The sequence below is a fragment of the Fundulus heteroclitus genome, unplaced genomic scaffold (assembly GCF_011125445.2).
Source record: "Fundulus heteroclitus isolate FHET01 unplaced genomic scaffold, MU-UCD_Fhet_4.1 scaffold_280, whole genome shotgun sequence".
Lineage (NCBI taxonomy): Eukaryota > Metazoa > Chordata > Actinopteri > Cyprinodontiformes > Fundulidae > Fundulus > Fundulus heteroclitus.
In genome coordinates, this window is record NW_023396690.1 from 120,978 (window position 1) to 137,496 (window position 16,519).

Sequence of the window (16,519 nt, forward strand, 5' to 3'; positions counted from 1 at the left end):
CTAATGTCTATTTACACACTTCAGCTTCTCAGGGAATATTTGTTTGGACAGCCATCCAACTTACACATTTCTTTAACTTGAAGATTTCCATTTTTGGTAATGATTATTTTCACACTTTTTAACTTCTCAGGAGACTTTGTCTGGTACTTCCAGGCAATTACACAATGTTCTAAGTAATTCTGTAAGTTGACTGTTATCTGTCTTTTTTTTATTTGAACATTTAAATCAGATACTAAGGAATTTTTTCACGCTTTTAGCTAACCATGATTTGTTGTCAGTACATTGACATTGAACATTATGTTTTGATTTTTATCTGTGAGTTATATGTGAATTCTGAGCCGGTGTCTCACAAAAACTTCCCTGTGGTTTGAGGATGACAATAAAGACTCTTGATTCTTATATTTTAAGTAAGGTAACATCGTTACCAAAATGAGAAAAGTTATTACTTAGATTACTCCGCTACTGAAACAATAACGGCGTTACTAATGCCAATATTTTCTAACACGTATGACAATTTTAGACTACTCCATCCACCTTAAGATAACTCAAATATCTCATAGAACTAAGTACACAAGACCCTGTATCAAACAAGATTTGACAAATGAAAATATTTTTTTCTTCAAAAATGCATTCTAAGCATTCATAGGAATATCTGTTTTTATTTCAAAGTCCAGCACGAGAGCCCAAAAAACAAAACAAAAACAACTCAGACAGGGCGGAATAAAAGTAACCTGGGAGGCAGTCGACGGTGGAGCAGGTCTCTTGGCGACCCTCAGTGGGGGTGAGGGGGCTGTTGGCGGGCATTGGAGCCGGTGCAGGGGTCTAGTGGGCCGCTGGTCCTGGAGCAGGGGTCTAGGTGGCAGCAGTTTAGGGTACTTGCAATACTGGCGGAGTCCTGGAGACTTGACGAAGCCCTGGATGCTTGGAGTCACACTGAGGCCCAGGGTGACAAAGTCGCCAGAGAAGCTCACAACAGACCTCAGGAAAGGCAAGCAACTCCTCTTGGGTGCCCTCGTCTATTAACTCAGGAACATAACCTGGAGGTGGTGTAATGATCTCGACACTGGTGTTGGTCTAATCACTCACTCAGTACACCTGCTCAGCTCCACCTCATCTGCAACCATCCCTCACCGTTTTCACCTGCTTCCACCACTATATAACCTACCGTCAGACCACTCACCAGTGCCAGATTGTCTCGTGCCATCCCAGTAGGACTTTCCAGCGTTCTTCTGATTATAAGTCTGTCTGTCTGCCTGTCTGTTGCCTGACCTGTCTCTGCCCTCTGTTTCCGAGCCTGCCTGTCCCCAATCTTGGGTTCAGTTCCAGTACATTACAGGTGGATCCACCTGAACGATCTTCTCACTGAGTTCAGGAACATGGACAGAAGCTGATGCGTCCACCGCACCCTCAGAGACATGAGCAGGAACTGATTCGTCCACTGGACCCTCCATGGACAGAGCAGAATCTGAGGCCTCCTCCAGATCCCTAGTGATGGGAACAAGATTTGAGGTCTCCTCTGGACCCCCAGTGGTATGAGCAGATTCTAAAACATCCTCCAGACCCTCTGTGGCATGAAGAGAAGGTAAGGCATCCTTCAAACCGTCAGTGACGTGGACAGGATGTGAGGCATCCTACTGGCCTCCAGTGTTAGGAACTGAGACAACATGCTGACCCCTAGTGGCACACCTCTGGGATATCAGAGATGATGGACTGCAATAGAAAGCAGCCCTATACTGATTCTCCAGTCCTCTAATTCTCTCTTGAAGTTCTGCAAGGATATATTTCTGAAACTTTAGATGTAGCGATCAAAAGTCCTGAACTTCACCTCCAGTTCACCAGGGGTGGCAACAGAGAGATGGTTGGGAGGAGTGCAGGATGGCTCAAAAGCCAAAGAGAATGAGACGGATCCTGCGGGACTGGGTGACGATGAGTAAGGTCCCGCAGGACTGAGTAGCAATGACGAAGTGTCATCAGGAAACAAGGAAGTAGACAGAGAGCCACAAATTCTTCTCTGACCGTGTTGGCTCCGACAAAGCGAGGCGGAAACAGATGGTACTGATGCAGAGATGGGCACAAGCTGAGGCATGAGGACATGATGCGCCACTGGAGTAACAGGACCTGATTTGATGGACGGACACCTATGTCACCTGCGGCTCCCCAACCCAGAGTATAACTACTCCTAAAATCCAGATGCCAAATTAGAAAATATTGCAAAAATGTAATTAATAGTCCTTTAAAAATACCTTTTTGTTTCAGAGGGTTAAGTCAGGGCACAGTGAAAATGCTTGATTGATTCAGCTGCAAACACCCATCGTGTATGTTGAGCTGTTTTAACATTTGCAGCATTCACACAATCAGGTTTCTGAAGTCAATGATAAAAGGGTAGAGGCATGTTGGATACAAGCCAGGACACAAGAGAGAAACCATTATCCTTTTGTAACAATGTCTCTATGATAACATTGTTCATAAAGGGACACTGACTCTGGGTCTTTATCCATACAGGCACATCTAAAAATATAATTATCTTGGAAAAAGTTCAATAATTTTTCACTTATTTCAGAAAGTGAAACTCAGAAATTATAAGATTCAAGATGGTGGTAAGGATTGCCGATTTGATGCTACGCATGTTGATAGAGGCACATAATCCACGTCGCTTGAAGTTCAGAGTGAACTTTTTATTCAGTGATGATTTGAGGTGCCATCTCATATGCTGGTTTGGTCTATTCTGTTTTCTCAAGCCCAAAGTCAATGTAGCCATCTACTCTATTGTGAGTACTTTATGAATTATGCTGCTTTACAGAGATGTTGATTTTATTTTCCAGCAGGACTTGGCAGATTCCCACACTGCCAAAGGTACCAAAAGCTAGTTCAATTACCATGGTGGTCCTGTTCTTGATTGGCCAGCAAACTCCCCTGACCTGAAACCCATAAAACTATATGGCCTGTTGTCAAGAGGAAGATGAGAGACACCAAACCCAAAAAGTCAGATGAGCCGAGGGCAGCTGTCAAAGCAACCTGGGCTTCCATTACACTTACTATGCAGCGCTAAAGGTTGATCCTTGCCATGCAGCATTGATGCAATAATTCATGCAAAAGAGGCCCAACTAAGTACCGAGAGCATAGAAATGGAAATACTCTGAATTTTGACATTTCTGTTTAAAATATTTTTAATTAATCCTTTTAATGTTCTTTCACTTTTTAATGAAACTCTGCACAGTATTTGTGACAGCATGGTGTTATAGAGAAGTGGTCAGCATGCAGGAGTACACTACTTAAATACACATTACGTATAAACTTGCATATAACATCATGGCGTTTTTATATGATTATTGTATTCCAATGAATTGTATTGTCTTCAGTTCATACACTAACAAGACTTTGGATAAAAAGCATATCATGTTCTCAGTGTCATTATTCGTGGTTGCATTTTAATAAAAGATCAGCATGGCAAACAGATGCAAATAAAGTTTTGGTAAATTCCACCTCCTCTTACAAATGATCCTTGCACAATTTATTCTAGGCCACGGAGGTCATTTGTTCGAGGAAAATTTGCAATCCAGCCACGGAATAAAATGATTGATAGCCAATGTTGTCACCAAAATTTGAATTCAGGTAGGCGGCTCTTGAAAAGGCACAAGAGCTGGTCTTTTGTGGGTGGAAGGGGTGGACAGATATTAAACAACAGGCATTACAATGAAAACCAAGTTCTAATGTTCTAAGAATGCTAATTATAAAATGCGGAAGTAATTTAAAGGCAATTATTAAGTTATTTGAAGCTAATTATAAAATGCTGAAAGAGTACTGCAGAGGTATATTAAATAGTGTAAGATCATAAAGAGACTTCAAGGTGTGGTGGCAAAAATTTGTATTATATAACCATCATCGAATGAGCAAACCTTTCATAAACCTTCTCTTAAACTTTATACAGGGATAGCACACACGGTGGTCATGTGCTCGCTGCTTCTTTGTGCTTGTCTCAAACAGATAAAACCTTAATGTGTCATAAAAGGGCAGAGAAGGGGTCTTTGATTCTTTGTTTCTCTACAACACCTGGAACTCGGGGTCACAATGTCCTCCCAGCCTAAATAACCTTCCTTAGTAAGCTCAGGGTCAAACATACAGACCATGCTCTGCAGAACTCTGTTCAATCACCACTCCGTAACAGATCATAAAATGATAAAACAGCTACACACATACATATTAAAACCAACACCTTTAAACACCTTAGAAAAGCACAAGTAATAGCTAAATATAAGCTCAAGGACATTTCCAAAGAAAAACAAAGTGTATAGTTACAAAATGCAGACCAAGATCAAAGAACCCCATAAACGTAAAGCAAAAGCAATGAGCACTGACATCAGTGTTCAGTTACATATTTGGGACACTTAAAAAAAAACAATGAGCTGGATTACATTTCAATTCAATTCAATTCAATTTTATTTATATAGCGCAGATTCATGAAACTTGTCATCTCAAGGCACTTTACATAATCAAATTCAATCAGATTATACAGATTGGGTCAGATTAAATAGCTTGGTCAAAACATTTCCTATCTATGGGAACCCAGTTGATTGCATAAATGTCCTGACAAGCAGTATTTTTTATTGTGAATATAACACCTTATCAAAAAAAAACAACAACAATCAGAGAAACAGAAATCCTTTTTTATTACTTTTAGATTTGAATAAGAATTGTTTTATTATTTTGATTCGAAGTCAGAGGTTATCCACATTTCATTCATTTGTGGTAGCACTGCATTTAAATTGTATGACTTGGGTCAGACATTTTGGCTTTTCACAATTTGCTAGAAGTTTGGTCTATTCTTCCTGACAAAACTGGTGTAAGGTTTGGAGGTTGCCTTGTTCATACACACTTTTTCTATGATTAGGACTTTTTGATTGTCTTAACAAAACATTAACTTTTTTTGTCATTATGCCATTGTAACTAGTTTGGTGATTTGCATCATTGTCCATTTGAAAGATCAATTTGTGCCCAAGCTTTAACTTCTGAGAGGCATCTTGCGAGATGTCTTGAAACATTGCTTCTATATCTCCAAATAATGTTTACTATTAAGGAAAAGAGCTCAAAAGTTTACACAAAATAAAACTAAAAGATCTAATATCAGAATTTTAGTTGCTTTAATGCTAAAATTAGACAAAAACACAGGAAAACACTCAAAACCTTTTACTATGAATTGATCAGTGACGTGCAGTCATGGGAGGCAAGTGAGGTCAGGCCTCACTTGTCATCATGGAAAAGAAAGAAAATATATAATGAGGATAACATAATATAAATTGTGATTCACTCAGTAATTTGTAATAAAAAGTAAATTTTTCATCTCATTTCATTAATCTTGATCATATTTGCTTAAAAATCGCAGAATTTTCGCCATTTTTCATGTAAATCCTTGGTGGCTCTTGATAGCGAAGCCGGTGAGGCCGCAGTGAGCTTGGCCTCCCCTGGGATTGTGCAATCCCACGTTAACTGCGCTGGCTTCCATTCTATGAATGTATCTTCCTGTCTCTAGATCATAAACTCAACTGTTCAAACAGTTATGAACTGATTTTTCATAATTTACGAATTGTGTTTTGGTGATCAAACTGTGTGCAGGTAACATGTTTTCATCCTGCTGGGCGATCATAAACGGCAAAGCACTGGTTATAGGGGAGGCCGGCAGTTCCTTGGCCTCTAGGCAGGGGGCGCTCAAGTGGAACCGCTCGTGATCCCAAAACAGTAAAGTGACGGCAAGTTATGGGTGTATTATTAGCGAATTATTAACAAGTAAAGCACTAGAAAGACTCAAAACATACAGCCAGAACAGGACTGGTCAAGGAAGGCTTTCCTTCCTGGCAGTGATCTCCACTGAGACAGGGAGAGAATTTGAAAACTGAAGAAAGATAAGGAGAACTTTTACCGGAAAGTGACCGATATTTTTGTGCAGAAAGAGCGCCACATGGACTTCATTTATAAGTAGAGGTAAGACAGTGCTAATTATTCATGTTTTGTTTTTGTAATGAAATGTGCGTAATGTGGGTTATAGTTTTTAAATGTGTTACAAATGCAGAAATCCATCATAACTCATAAACTGTTACCAATCAAATGACAAATAATTTATTATTATTATTTTTTTCATCAAATAATACTTTTTTTTTCCATGTCTTGGTGAATTTAGTTGGCTCAATCAGTCTTCTTCAGCACTTTGCAATGAGTCTAGTGTATATATTTGTAAATCTGACTCTGATGACGCCAGTGCCTCACCAGCTATGAACCCAACCCCACGTCACTGGAATTGATACATTTCTAGAGACACATTGGCCATAGGAACCAAAGACCGATACTTTCCTCTGCGGAAACTACTGGGAAATTGTTTTGGTATAATTTTGAATGAGCCCTTGAAAGTACTTCTGTGTGTTTTTATGGGATTGAAAAATCATGATGTAACATTTTGGGAGGAAATACCAAAACAGAAAAGAGTAAAGACTTGAAAGAACCGCCAAAGCATTGAGAATATGGATGTATTTTCCACGGTAAAGGAGGTATGCAGTAATAAACACAATCCAGGTGATGATTAGCAGCAGCAGGCATAAGGTTATTGCTTTGGCCTCATTGTAATTCTTTGGAAGGTCCTTTCCCATGTAAGAGAAAATGAAGCAAAGACAACATAATAATGGGAGGATAATAAAAGAACAAGTTGCAATAGCAAGATTTAAGTCACAGCTAAGAACAATTTGCTCCTGGTACCATGATGTTTCATTGTATGGTCTAGGAGGGTAAAAAGAAAAGCCAAAAAGAACCAAAAGGGCCTGAGTTGAGAATGCCCCAGTGATGAGCAGCCACTGGCCTTGATATTTTGTCCACCAGCTTTGGAGTTTGGGGAACTTTGCGGCTATTTTGAAAATGCAAACAATCTGAAAGGAGCGCACAACAAAACATGCCAGACAAACAGTGAAGAACAACAGAAATGGTAAATACCTCAAGACACAAGAAGCATTTGTGGGCTTACCAAAGTAAAAGATCACACTCACACTACACAGAGTGAGACAGCCTAAAATCAGGAAGCACATTGGTCCTCCAGCAGATCTGACAACAGGAGTGTTGAAGTTGATGGCAAAGAGAACGGATATGGCCAGAATGAGACCCACCAAGATCAGCGCTGCAACCATTACCAGAATAACTCCGATGTCAGTGAATGGCAAATACTCCACCAGCCGCAGCTTGCATGATGTACTTCCTGCTTCAGACCACTCTGTCTCCTTACAGCTGACGCACTGAAAGGGATCCTCTGTTTTACAGAGGAGACAGTCAGAAAAGCTAAAAGATTTGAGACGGGTTAAAGTCTCTTCTATTTTAAGCAAATGTGCTTATGTGGAAAAATGTTATAGCTAATGGTACACTTTTCTGTCTCATATTGAAAACATGTATTTTTCTAGCATCACATTTATTCAGCTTTGTTTAATTCAGCCTCCTCTTTTGGGGATCACTCTGTAAAGCAAAATCTTTGCCATTTCTAATTGCTGGCATCTTAGCACATCAGAAAAGCAGCATAGCTAGTGTGATTGGTTGGTAAGATGAGATAACTGACTCATTTAGCTAATTGATATTACATAGCTTGTATATTGAATGAGGCAAAATATATATTATTCTATAAGGTATTTTCCATACCTCTCCATAATGCTGAAATTACTTCCAGTGAGAAGAAACCTATTACAAGATTATTTTAAACCTCAATCTGTCAGCGGTTTGACTAGTTTTGGGCCTAATTGTAATGAGAAAAATTGTCAAACTTCCGATCATTTACCTGTGACGTTGACGTATGTGTCCTGTGGACACATTTCACACTTGAAGCAACATTTATGGATTCCAATTTGTGTTTTTGCAAATCCTGTTGGACATTCTGGGGAACACAATGCGATCGGCACCTGTACAAGACAGTTCATCAACCAAACAGAGAAGGCAGGTTGAGCATGAATACTGCTCTGGAACAATGAAGGGAAGAAAAGTTAAACTATTTCTGATACTAGGATGAGAGAATAGATTTTCCAGATTTAATAAATAAATTAAGAAAACAATGCAACATTCTGCTCAAGCACAAGACCAAAACATATTATCATCACATATAGAGAATCTTCTTCAGCCACATATAAATCACAGCCTGAATTAGTCCAAAGCTCTGAGTGTATTAATCAGGAAAACAACTCACTTTTCCACCTGTGTGCCACTGAATTTCGACGTCGTTGATGTAGAAACTAGTAGACGAGTCAAGATTGTAAAAACCAACCTCCTGAGCATCACCACTGTCGTTCCAGAAAACTACTGAAAGTTGTCCAAATTTGGGGTCTCCATTCTCATTAAATTGAATGTTGTGGTTTAACAATGTGAAATTGGACTTCTTGAGTTCATCTAGCACCTAATTTAAATTGGACAAAATAGAAAGGACTGCAATCAACACGTTATCATACTGAACTCGAAAGTGGCAGGTAAATCTGCTTTTGAACTTAAACATTGCATCCAAAAGCAAAGCAGCACATAACCGTGAAGTAAAAAGTAAATGATACATGGCTTTCAGTTTTTTTACCCACAAAAATCTGAAAAGCATGGCATACAGTTGTTCAACATCATTAAATCAGTAACACTTCTAAATAAAATCAAGAGCCACTAAGTAAAAATTAAACATAGACATTTAAAGCAGGGCTAGGCTATAATGCAAAAATCACAATCTTTAAATTTCTTTCAGATCTTTGTTTAATTCATAATTTGCTAATAGAAAGATAATGGTACTGCTTTCGAACCTAGAAAAACATGTCTGACAATGTCCATGTCCAAAAGAAAAGTAACCAAGAGGCCCATGGTAACCCTGGAGGAGCTGCAGAGATCTACAGCTCAGGTTGACAAATCGGTTAACAGGACAACTATTAACAGTGAACAGTATCAATGTCTGACACTGACTGCTACAGACCTGAGTGTAAGACTAGAGAATAATTTCAACTTTAATGTAAAGTTAAAATCTGTGGTCTGGTCCAGGTTTTTCAAACTGAGACAGCTGACTAAAGATTTGTTATCTATGCTTTAATTGCGACTTGCTTAGATTACTGCTATTCGCTTTACTCCGGGCTCAACAAAACTCTAGTTGCTTGACTGCAGCTCTAAAATGCTGCTGCTGTTCTTTTAACTGGTACCATAAAATGAGAGCACATTTCTCCAGTGTTAGAAGCAATTCATTGGCTACTGGTTCACATTCAGAATCATTTTAAAATTATTTTATTTGTTTTTAAATATCTTCATGGCCTTGCATTCTAATATGTGTCAGTCCGGCTTCATATGCACACTCCCTCTTGCATGCTCTGGTTGGCAGATCAGTTTTTATTAGTCATCCTAAAAACAAAGAGGGCGAAGACTCTGGATTCAAGTAGCTTTACATATCAGGCAAGCCATTCCACTTTCTGTGTTTAATGTTCTCTTAAAACACATCTTTTTTTTGGCATTTAACCCTGTTTGAGATGTTAGCTTTTGAAGTTTTTATTATTTGTTTTTATGGATCTGCATTTTATATTACATTTTGCTGGGTTTAATCTTTTCTCCCTGACTTTAACAAGAAAATATTACAGTTGATTATAAAAGGCACAATATGAATTATCAGATTCACATCCAGATAATGAAAACACTGCAGATTATCATTAATCTATGTGTTTGTTTATCAGTGTAGCTCTATAACTTCATTGGTGAATCAGGCTGAGTTTCATCAAGCCTCTACGTCCAACATTTTCCCCTCAGCTGCAACAGCTGCGTTTTGTTTGTGGTCGGAGCGGATGGAATAATGACTTTCTGCTTCGCTTTTAGCCCTCAATATAGTCTTAAATGGGGAATCCTATAGGAAATATTGCACTTTTTATGCATTGCAACCCCAGAATTGATGAGTATAGGTGCAGCTTTTCAAGCTTTGCGTCTCACTGATTCCTAAGTGACGGTACAAAAAAAACAAAACACTTTTTTTGGTAACGTCTGGTATCATCATAATTTGTACTTAATGTTAATATACCTGTTTGAGGCAATGAGGTGGGCGGGGTTTTTCCCCCCTTGGTGCGCTGCGCGCGAGGAATAAACAGTGGGGGAAATGCATAAATAAAGGGTTATTTTAAATGGAAAAGAAGGAATGATGGGTCTGAGCTGAAGCCACCGATGTTACAAGTTCCTTAAAATGACCCTTAAAAGTGTGCACTGATCTTCATTTGTGAAAACCTTAGAAAACCACATTTAACTTTTATTCTGGTTCAGTCTTATGTATTTGTTTTGTGTAGGGCCATTAGTAAAAGGTCACAATAAACACTTTTAATTTTGTTAAGTGTTTGTAAAAAATGTCAAGGGGTGTGAATCCTTTTGTACAGCACTGTAAATTATGGACATAATGCAAAACATTTAAGAAGTATTTGCAATTTGTTTTGCGTTAAAGTAAGTAAATATGTACCTTTAGGAAAGCCTCAATAATAAACAGGGAATTCATCAACATATTTGAGCAAACTATAAAAGATTTAATTATACTCACCATATATGGCTGCACTGCTATTTGATCACTACATCTGCCAGATTCACATTCTAGGACGTTGTGTAAGGCACGGGCAACGGCATGCACAGCAGAATAAACTGGGAAAGAGAACGATGGATCTGTTGCAAGAATGTCTTCAACGGTCACATTTCTGCAGCTGCAAACCTGATTACACAACGTCTGCTGCTCAGGGTCTACTTTGGGTGCCTGGCTTTTAGTAAATTTGATAAATTCCTCAAAACCAGGAATTGTTATTACTGGCTGAGCCACTCCAATTACAGTTCCAATATTTTTGATTCCCTCCATCTTTGGTAGCACTTTGTTTAAAGCCCATCCATCATCTGCTACCCAAACTTTGTTGGTGACGTTCAGATGAACTGCAGTTTTAATGACAGCTTCGGCATACAGTTTTGGAGCAAAAACAACAATGGCATTTATTTTTTGTGCCTCTATCTGTTTGAGGATTTCTATGTAATCATTGCTGTTGTCCAGGGTCCTGGTAAAAGCCAGACAGATGTTAGTGTTTTTAATCCTCTGAGTGAATATCTCCTGGGTGTCAATACCATAGTCTTTATCGCTGTGAAGGAAAGCAACCCAGCGCCAGTTGAAGTGTTGAAGAATCATGACAATTGCATCTATAGTGTCTTTATTGGGGTGTACTGTTCGTAGAAAAGAGGGGTATTTGAGTTTTTCAGAAAAAATTGAGGCAGAGCTTCCGTAACTGATCTGTAGGGAGCACATGAACAATGATTTTCATGTGAAATAAATATACAAATTTTAATATTGGATGATACATGCTGATAACTAAGTAAAAGACGTCATGATATTTACCATAGGAATGTGATCCATCATGAAAAACGGAGCTATAGTCACGCTTTGTGTGCTTGTAGAAGGACCGACCAGCGCCATGACTTTGGACCGATTCTTTGATGGTTCAGGCCAAGGCTGAATGAGGCCATTGACGGAGATGAGTTTGAGGATCCCCGGCAGGCTAAGCGTGTCTGAGCAGTGATCAAATATCTCATATCCAAGGGTAACATTTGGAAGCAGGGTGGTGGAGTTATTTATTTCCTCAACCGTGAACCTCATCAACTGAAACCTCCGGAAATTTGGAAGAAGAAAAGTCTGACTAAAGAAAAAAACAAACAAACAAATGAGCAATTCAGTGGTAAGGCAACAGCTTTTCTTTTTCATTACAGGTATTGTTTCTGAAAGCTCTCTATCAACAATGAATCTAATGAAACAATGTGACTCACCTGGAACAGTCAATGGCTTCAGGTCTGTTGGGATTAAGAGGTGAGCTGCCATAATGGATGTCAAAAAGTCCACCTAGCAAATAATCTCCTTCCAGATGAAACTCAGAGGGTCTCGGTTTAGAGTTTGTGAAGGCGCAGAGGGAAAATCCAACTACATACACAACAGCAAGAAAATGTTTCATTTTCACAGTGTTTACCAGTCTGATGTGAAGTGTCAAGGGATTTGTGAGACACTGGTGATGGTAAAGCCTATTTCTTTCCATTCTGGGGGTAATAAAATCAATACTGAGAAATATTTAAAGAGGAGTATACAAATTAGCATGCAAACAGATTGAAATGGCTCATGTCTTGTCTTAACGCTCCAAGGTTTGAATTTTAATGCCATTAAGAAGGACTGATATCCATTTTTACACGTTTCCTCTTTTAGCTTATCTAGAAAAATCTCAAATGCAATTAATAAGTGAGAATCTCTTTAAATAGCATTGAAAAAAATGTGTCAGTGTTTAAAAAAACTGGCCCTATTTGGTACAGCTTGCTAGATCAGAAATACTATATTATTAGGGGATCTCATTCATATAGTAAAATTATAGTGCAAAGGGTGGAGTTAAGAAAAAATTACTTCCTCCTGGCTTGTGTTCAGGATCACAAAAGCTATTTCTGGAATACAGATGCAACATGTCCATTGCTTCAAGAAATAAATATTTGATATATACTTCATTCTCTTAACTGTATACATCAACTATGCTTCTTCTGCAACAAGATGGCTACCCTTGGTACCATCTCAAAGTCCTCTCTAAGAAAGACTGTGCAGTACAAATCAATTCATGCTCATTGAATGCTTTTAATTTGGGATGCTTTATGACAGATTATGAAACATTTATTTTTCGTGGTAACATGTTAAAATGTGGAAAAATTCAAGGAGCATTACCAGTTTTGCAATGAACTGTATTATGTGGTTTTATTGCCCATATCTATGCTCAGGTTAGATAAACTGCAGGACTCTCAAGTTTCATGACAGGATTGCAGGAAGAAATCTGCTGGGTCTGCACCCATTTAAGATGTTGCTGCCTTTCCCCACAGACATGTACTGTATATGTAGACGCTGCGTCGTCGGGTGAGAGACGTGCCGACAGAGCGACCATCTTGGGTCAGACCCAGCTGTGGTCAGACAGAATACACGTCCATTCAGGAAAGTGGTACTTTATGTTTTCAGACACTCTGAATCCGGTGAATTCTCAACTGATTTCCAGATAAATTAGCTGATTGAAAATGTCACCCCCTTAGGGGCGACACGGGGCCACTTGATTGAATGAAATGATTGTCTAGCTTAATACATAATTTAAATTTTGTATTGACAGCAAACTTTCTAGATCTACATCCCAGGACTAGAGACTAGAGATAGTCGGACTCACCTCGACGCACCGCTCTGGCTCCGGAACCAGTCTCCTTGAGAGGGGCTGGACATTCTTCCACTCTGGAGTTGCCCATGGTGAGAGGCGCCGAGCTGGGGTTGGCATACTTGTTGCCCCCCATCTCGGTGCCTGCACGTTGGGGTTTTCCCCGGTGAACGAGAGGGTGGCCTCCCTCCGCATCCGTGTGGGGGGACGGGTTCTGACTGTTGTTTGTGCTTATGCGCCAAACAGCAGTTCAGATTACCCACCCTTTTTGGAGTCCTTGGAAGGGGTACTGGAGAGTGCCCCTCCTGGGGACTCCCTCGTTTTGCTGGGGGACTTCAACGCTCACGTGGGCAATGACAGTGGGACCTGGAGGGGCGTGGTTGGGAGGAATGGCCCACCTGATCTGAACTCGAGTGGTGTTTTGTTGTTGGACTTCTGTGCTCGTCATGGATTGTCCATCACAAACACCATGTTCAAGCATAAGGGTGTCCATATGTGCTCTTGGCACCAGGACACCCTAGGTCGCAGTTCAATGATCGACTTTGTTGTCGTTTCATCTGACCTGCGGCCGCATGTCTTGGACACTCGGGTGAAGAGAGGGGCGGAGCTCTCCACCGACCACTACCTGGTGGTGAGTTGGCTCCGATGGCGGGGGAGGAAGCCGGTCCGACCGGGCAGGCCCAAACGTACTGTGAGGGTTTGCTGGGAACGTCTGGCGGAGTCCCCTGTGAGGCGGAGCTTTAACTCCCACCTCCGGGAGAACTTTAAACACGTCCCGAGGGAGGCGGGGGACATTGAGTCTGAATGGACCATGTTCCACGCCTCTATTGCTGAGGCGGCTAGTCGGAGCTGTGGCCGCAAGGTTGTCGGTGCATGTCGTGGCGGCAACCCTCGAACCCGCTGGTGGACACCAGCGGTGAGGGAAGCCGTCAAGCTGAAGAAGGAGTCCTACCGGGCTTTTTTGGCCTGTGGGACTCCGGAAGCAGCTGATGTGTACCGGCAGTCGAAGCGGCAGGCGGCTCGGCTGGTCGCCGAGGCAAAAACTCGGGCGTGGGAAGAGTTCGGAGAGGCCATGGAGAAAGACTTCCGTACGGCTTCGAAGCGATTCTGGTCCACCATCCGGCGTCTCAGGAGGGGGAAGCAGTGCAGTACCAACACTGTTTACAGTGGGGGTGGTGTGCTGCTGACCTCGACTCGGGACGTCGTGCGTCGGTGGGCGGAATACTTCGAAGACCTCCTTAATCCCACCAACACGTCTTCCGTTGAGGAAGCAGAGCCTGAGGACTCTGGGTCGGGTTCTCCCATCTCTGGTGCTGAGGTTGCCGAGGTTGTTAAAAAGCTCCTCGGTGGCAAGGCTCCGGGGGTGGATGAGATTCGCCCTGAGTACCTTAAGGCTCTGGATGTTGTGGGGCTGTGTTGGCTAACGCGGCTCTGCAACATTGCGTGGACATCGGGGGCAGTTCCCCTGGATTGGCAGACTGGGGTGGTGGTCCCCCTATTTAAAAAGGGGGACCGGAGGGTGTGTTCCAATTACAGAGGGATCACACTCTTAAGCCTCCCTGGTAAGGTCTATTCAGGGGTTCTGGAAAGGAGGGTCCGTCGGATAGTCGAATCTCGGATCCAGGAAGAGCAGTGTGGTTTTCGTCCTGGCCGTGGAACACTGGACCAGCTCTACACCCTCAGCAGGATTCTTGAGGGGGCATGGGAGTTTGCCCAACCAGTCTACATGTGCTTTGTGGATCTGGAGAAGGCATTCGACCGTGTCCCCCGGGGGATCCTGTGGGGGGTACTCCGGGAGTATGGAGTACCGGACCCTTTGATAAGGGCTGTCAGGTCTCTGTACGACCGGTGTCAGAGTCTGGTCCGCATTGCCGGCAGTAAGTCGGACTCGTTTCCGGTGAGAGTTGGACTCCGCCAAGGCTGCCCTTTGTCACCGATTCTGTTCATAACTTTTATGGACAGAATTTCTAGGCGCAGCCAAGGTGTTGAGGGGATCCGCTTTGGTGGCCTTAGGATTGCGTCTCTGCTATTCGCGGATGACGTGGTCCTATTGGCTTCATCAGGGCGTGATCTACAGCTCTCACTGGAGCGGTTCGCAGCCGAGTGCGAAGCGGCCGGGATGAAAATCAGTGCCTCCAAATCCGAGACCATGGTCTTGAACCGGAAAAGGGTAGAGTGCCTTCTCCGGGTTGGGGAGGATGTCCTGCCCCTAGTGGAGGAGTTCAAGTATCTTGGGGTCTTGTTCACGAATGAGGGGAAGATGGAGCGGGAGATCGACAGGCGGATTGGTGCAGCGTCTGCTGTGAAGCGGGCGCTGTACCGATCCGTTGTGGTGAAGAGAGAGCTGAGCCAAAAGGCGAAGCTCTCGATTTACCGGTCGATCTACGTTCCTACCCTCATCTATGGTCACGAGCTTTGGGTCGTGACCGAAAGAACGAGATCCCGGATACAAGCGGCTGAAATGAGTTTTCTCCGTAGTGTGTCTGGGCTCTCCCTTAGAGATAGGGTGAGGAGCTCAGTCATCCGGGGAGGACTCAGAGTAGAGCCGCTGCTCCTCCACGTCGAGAGGAGCCAGTTGAGGTGGCTCGGGCATCTGGTCAGGATGCCTCCTGGACGCCTCCCTGGAGAGGTGTTCCGGGCACGTCCCACCGGGAGGAGGCCCAGGGGAAGACCCAGGACACGCTGGAGGGACTATGTCTCCCGGCTGGCCTGGGAACGCCTTGGGATTCCTCCTGAGGAGCTGGCCCAAGTGGCTGGGGAGAGGGACGTCTGGGCCTCCCTACTGAAGCTGCTACCCCCGCGACCCGACCCCGGATAAGCGGAAGACAACGGACGGACGGACGGACGGACGGACGGACGGACGGACGGACGGACGGACGTCCCAGGATGCCCAACTTTTATTCCGCTTATGGGTGCGCAAATAAAAGGACACTACAAACCAGATCCCGGGGAACTACCTTCCATACGCAAAATTTTATGATAGATAATCCTCATGCTTTACAGTTACTGTTTTTTCGGCATCCACACAATATCTGTGGTTTGTATAATATAATTTTTAAATGCTGTTATTGGCACCTCTGCTCTCACTTCTCTGTGTGTATAATTTGTGTGTTTATTATATTAATATGTAACTGCAAAATACGTAACTGCGTGTATATATCTCATCCGGTTTGACTTCAGTTTAAATTGCTTTGTTTCTGAATAAATATGTGTAATCTAACTGAAAGGTCAGGAGCATTGTGAACATATGATTAAAATGAGATCTGAGCTGCCTTCTATTCATTCTGACAGCAGCTGTCTGATCTGTGGTCTGACCCAAGATGACC

General features: G+C 42.3%; 1 protein-coding gene across 1 annotated transcript; it reads right to left on the minus strand.

The window, feature by feature from the left end:
• Positions 1 to 6,353: 6,353 nt before the first annotated feature.
• LOC118559421 (taste receptor type 1 member 1-like) lies at positions 6,354 to 11,978 on the minus strand. The gene is made up of 6 exons (XM_036130141.1): positions 11,797 to 11,978; positions 11,372 to 11,669; positions 10,541 to 11,266; positions 8,201 to 8,407; positions 7,799 to 7,919; positions 6,354 to 7,282 (listed from the first exon to the last, which is right to left on the minus strand). The coding sequence occupies exons 1-6, from the start codon at positions 11,976 to 11,978 to the stop codon at positions 6,354 to 6,356; spliced, it is 2,463 nt and encodes an 820-aa protein (XP_035986034.1).
• Between the last annotated feature and the right edge of the window lie 4,541 nt (positions 11,979 to 16,519).

Bases quoted from the DNA above. Each gene is read 5' to 3' on its own strand.
- LOC118559421 (XM_036130141.1), bottom strand. From the start codon at position 11,978: ATGAAACATTTTCTTGCTGTTGTGTATGTAGTTGGATTTTCCCTCTGC. The intron at 8,408-10,540 runs GTGAGTATAATT...AATTTAAATTAG, and splicing joins TAGCAGTGCAGCCATATATG to GTGCTAGATGAACTCAAGAA. The intron at 7,920-8,200 runs GTGAGTTGTTTT...TGTCTTGTACAG, and splicing joins AGTGGCACACAGGTGGAAAA to GTGCCGATCGCATTGTGTTC.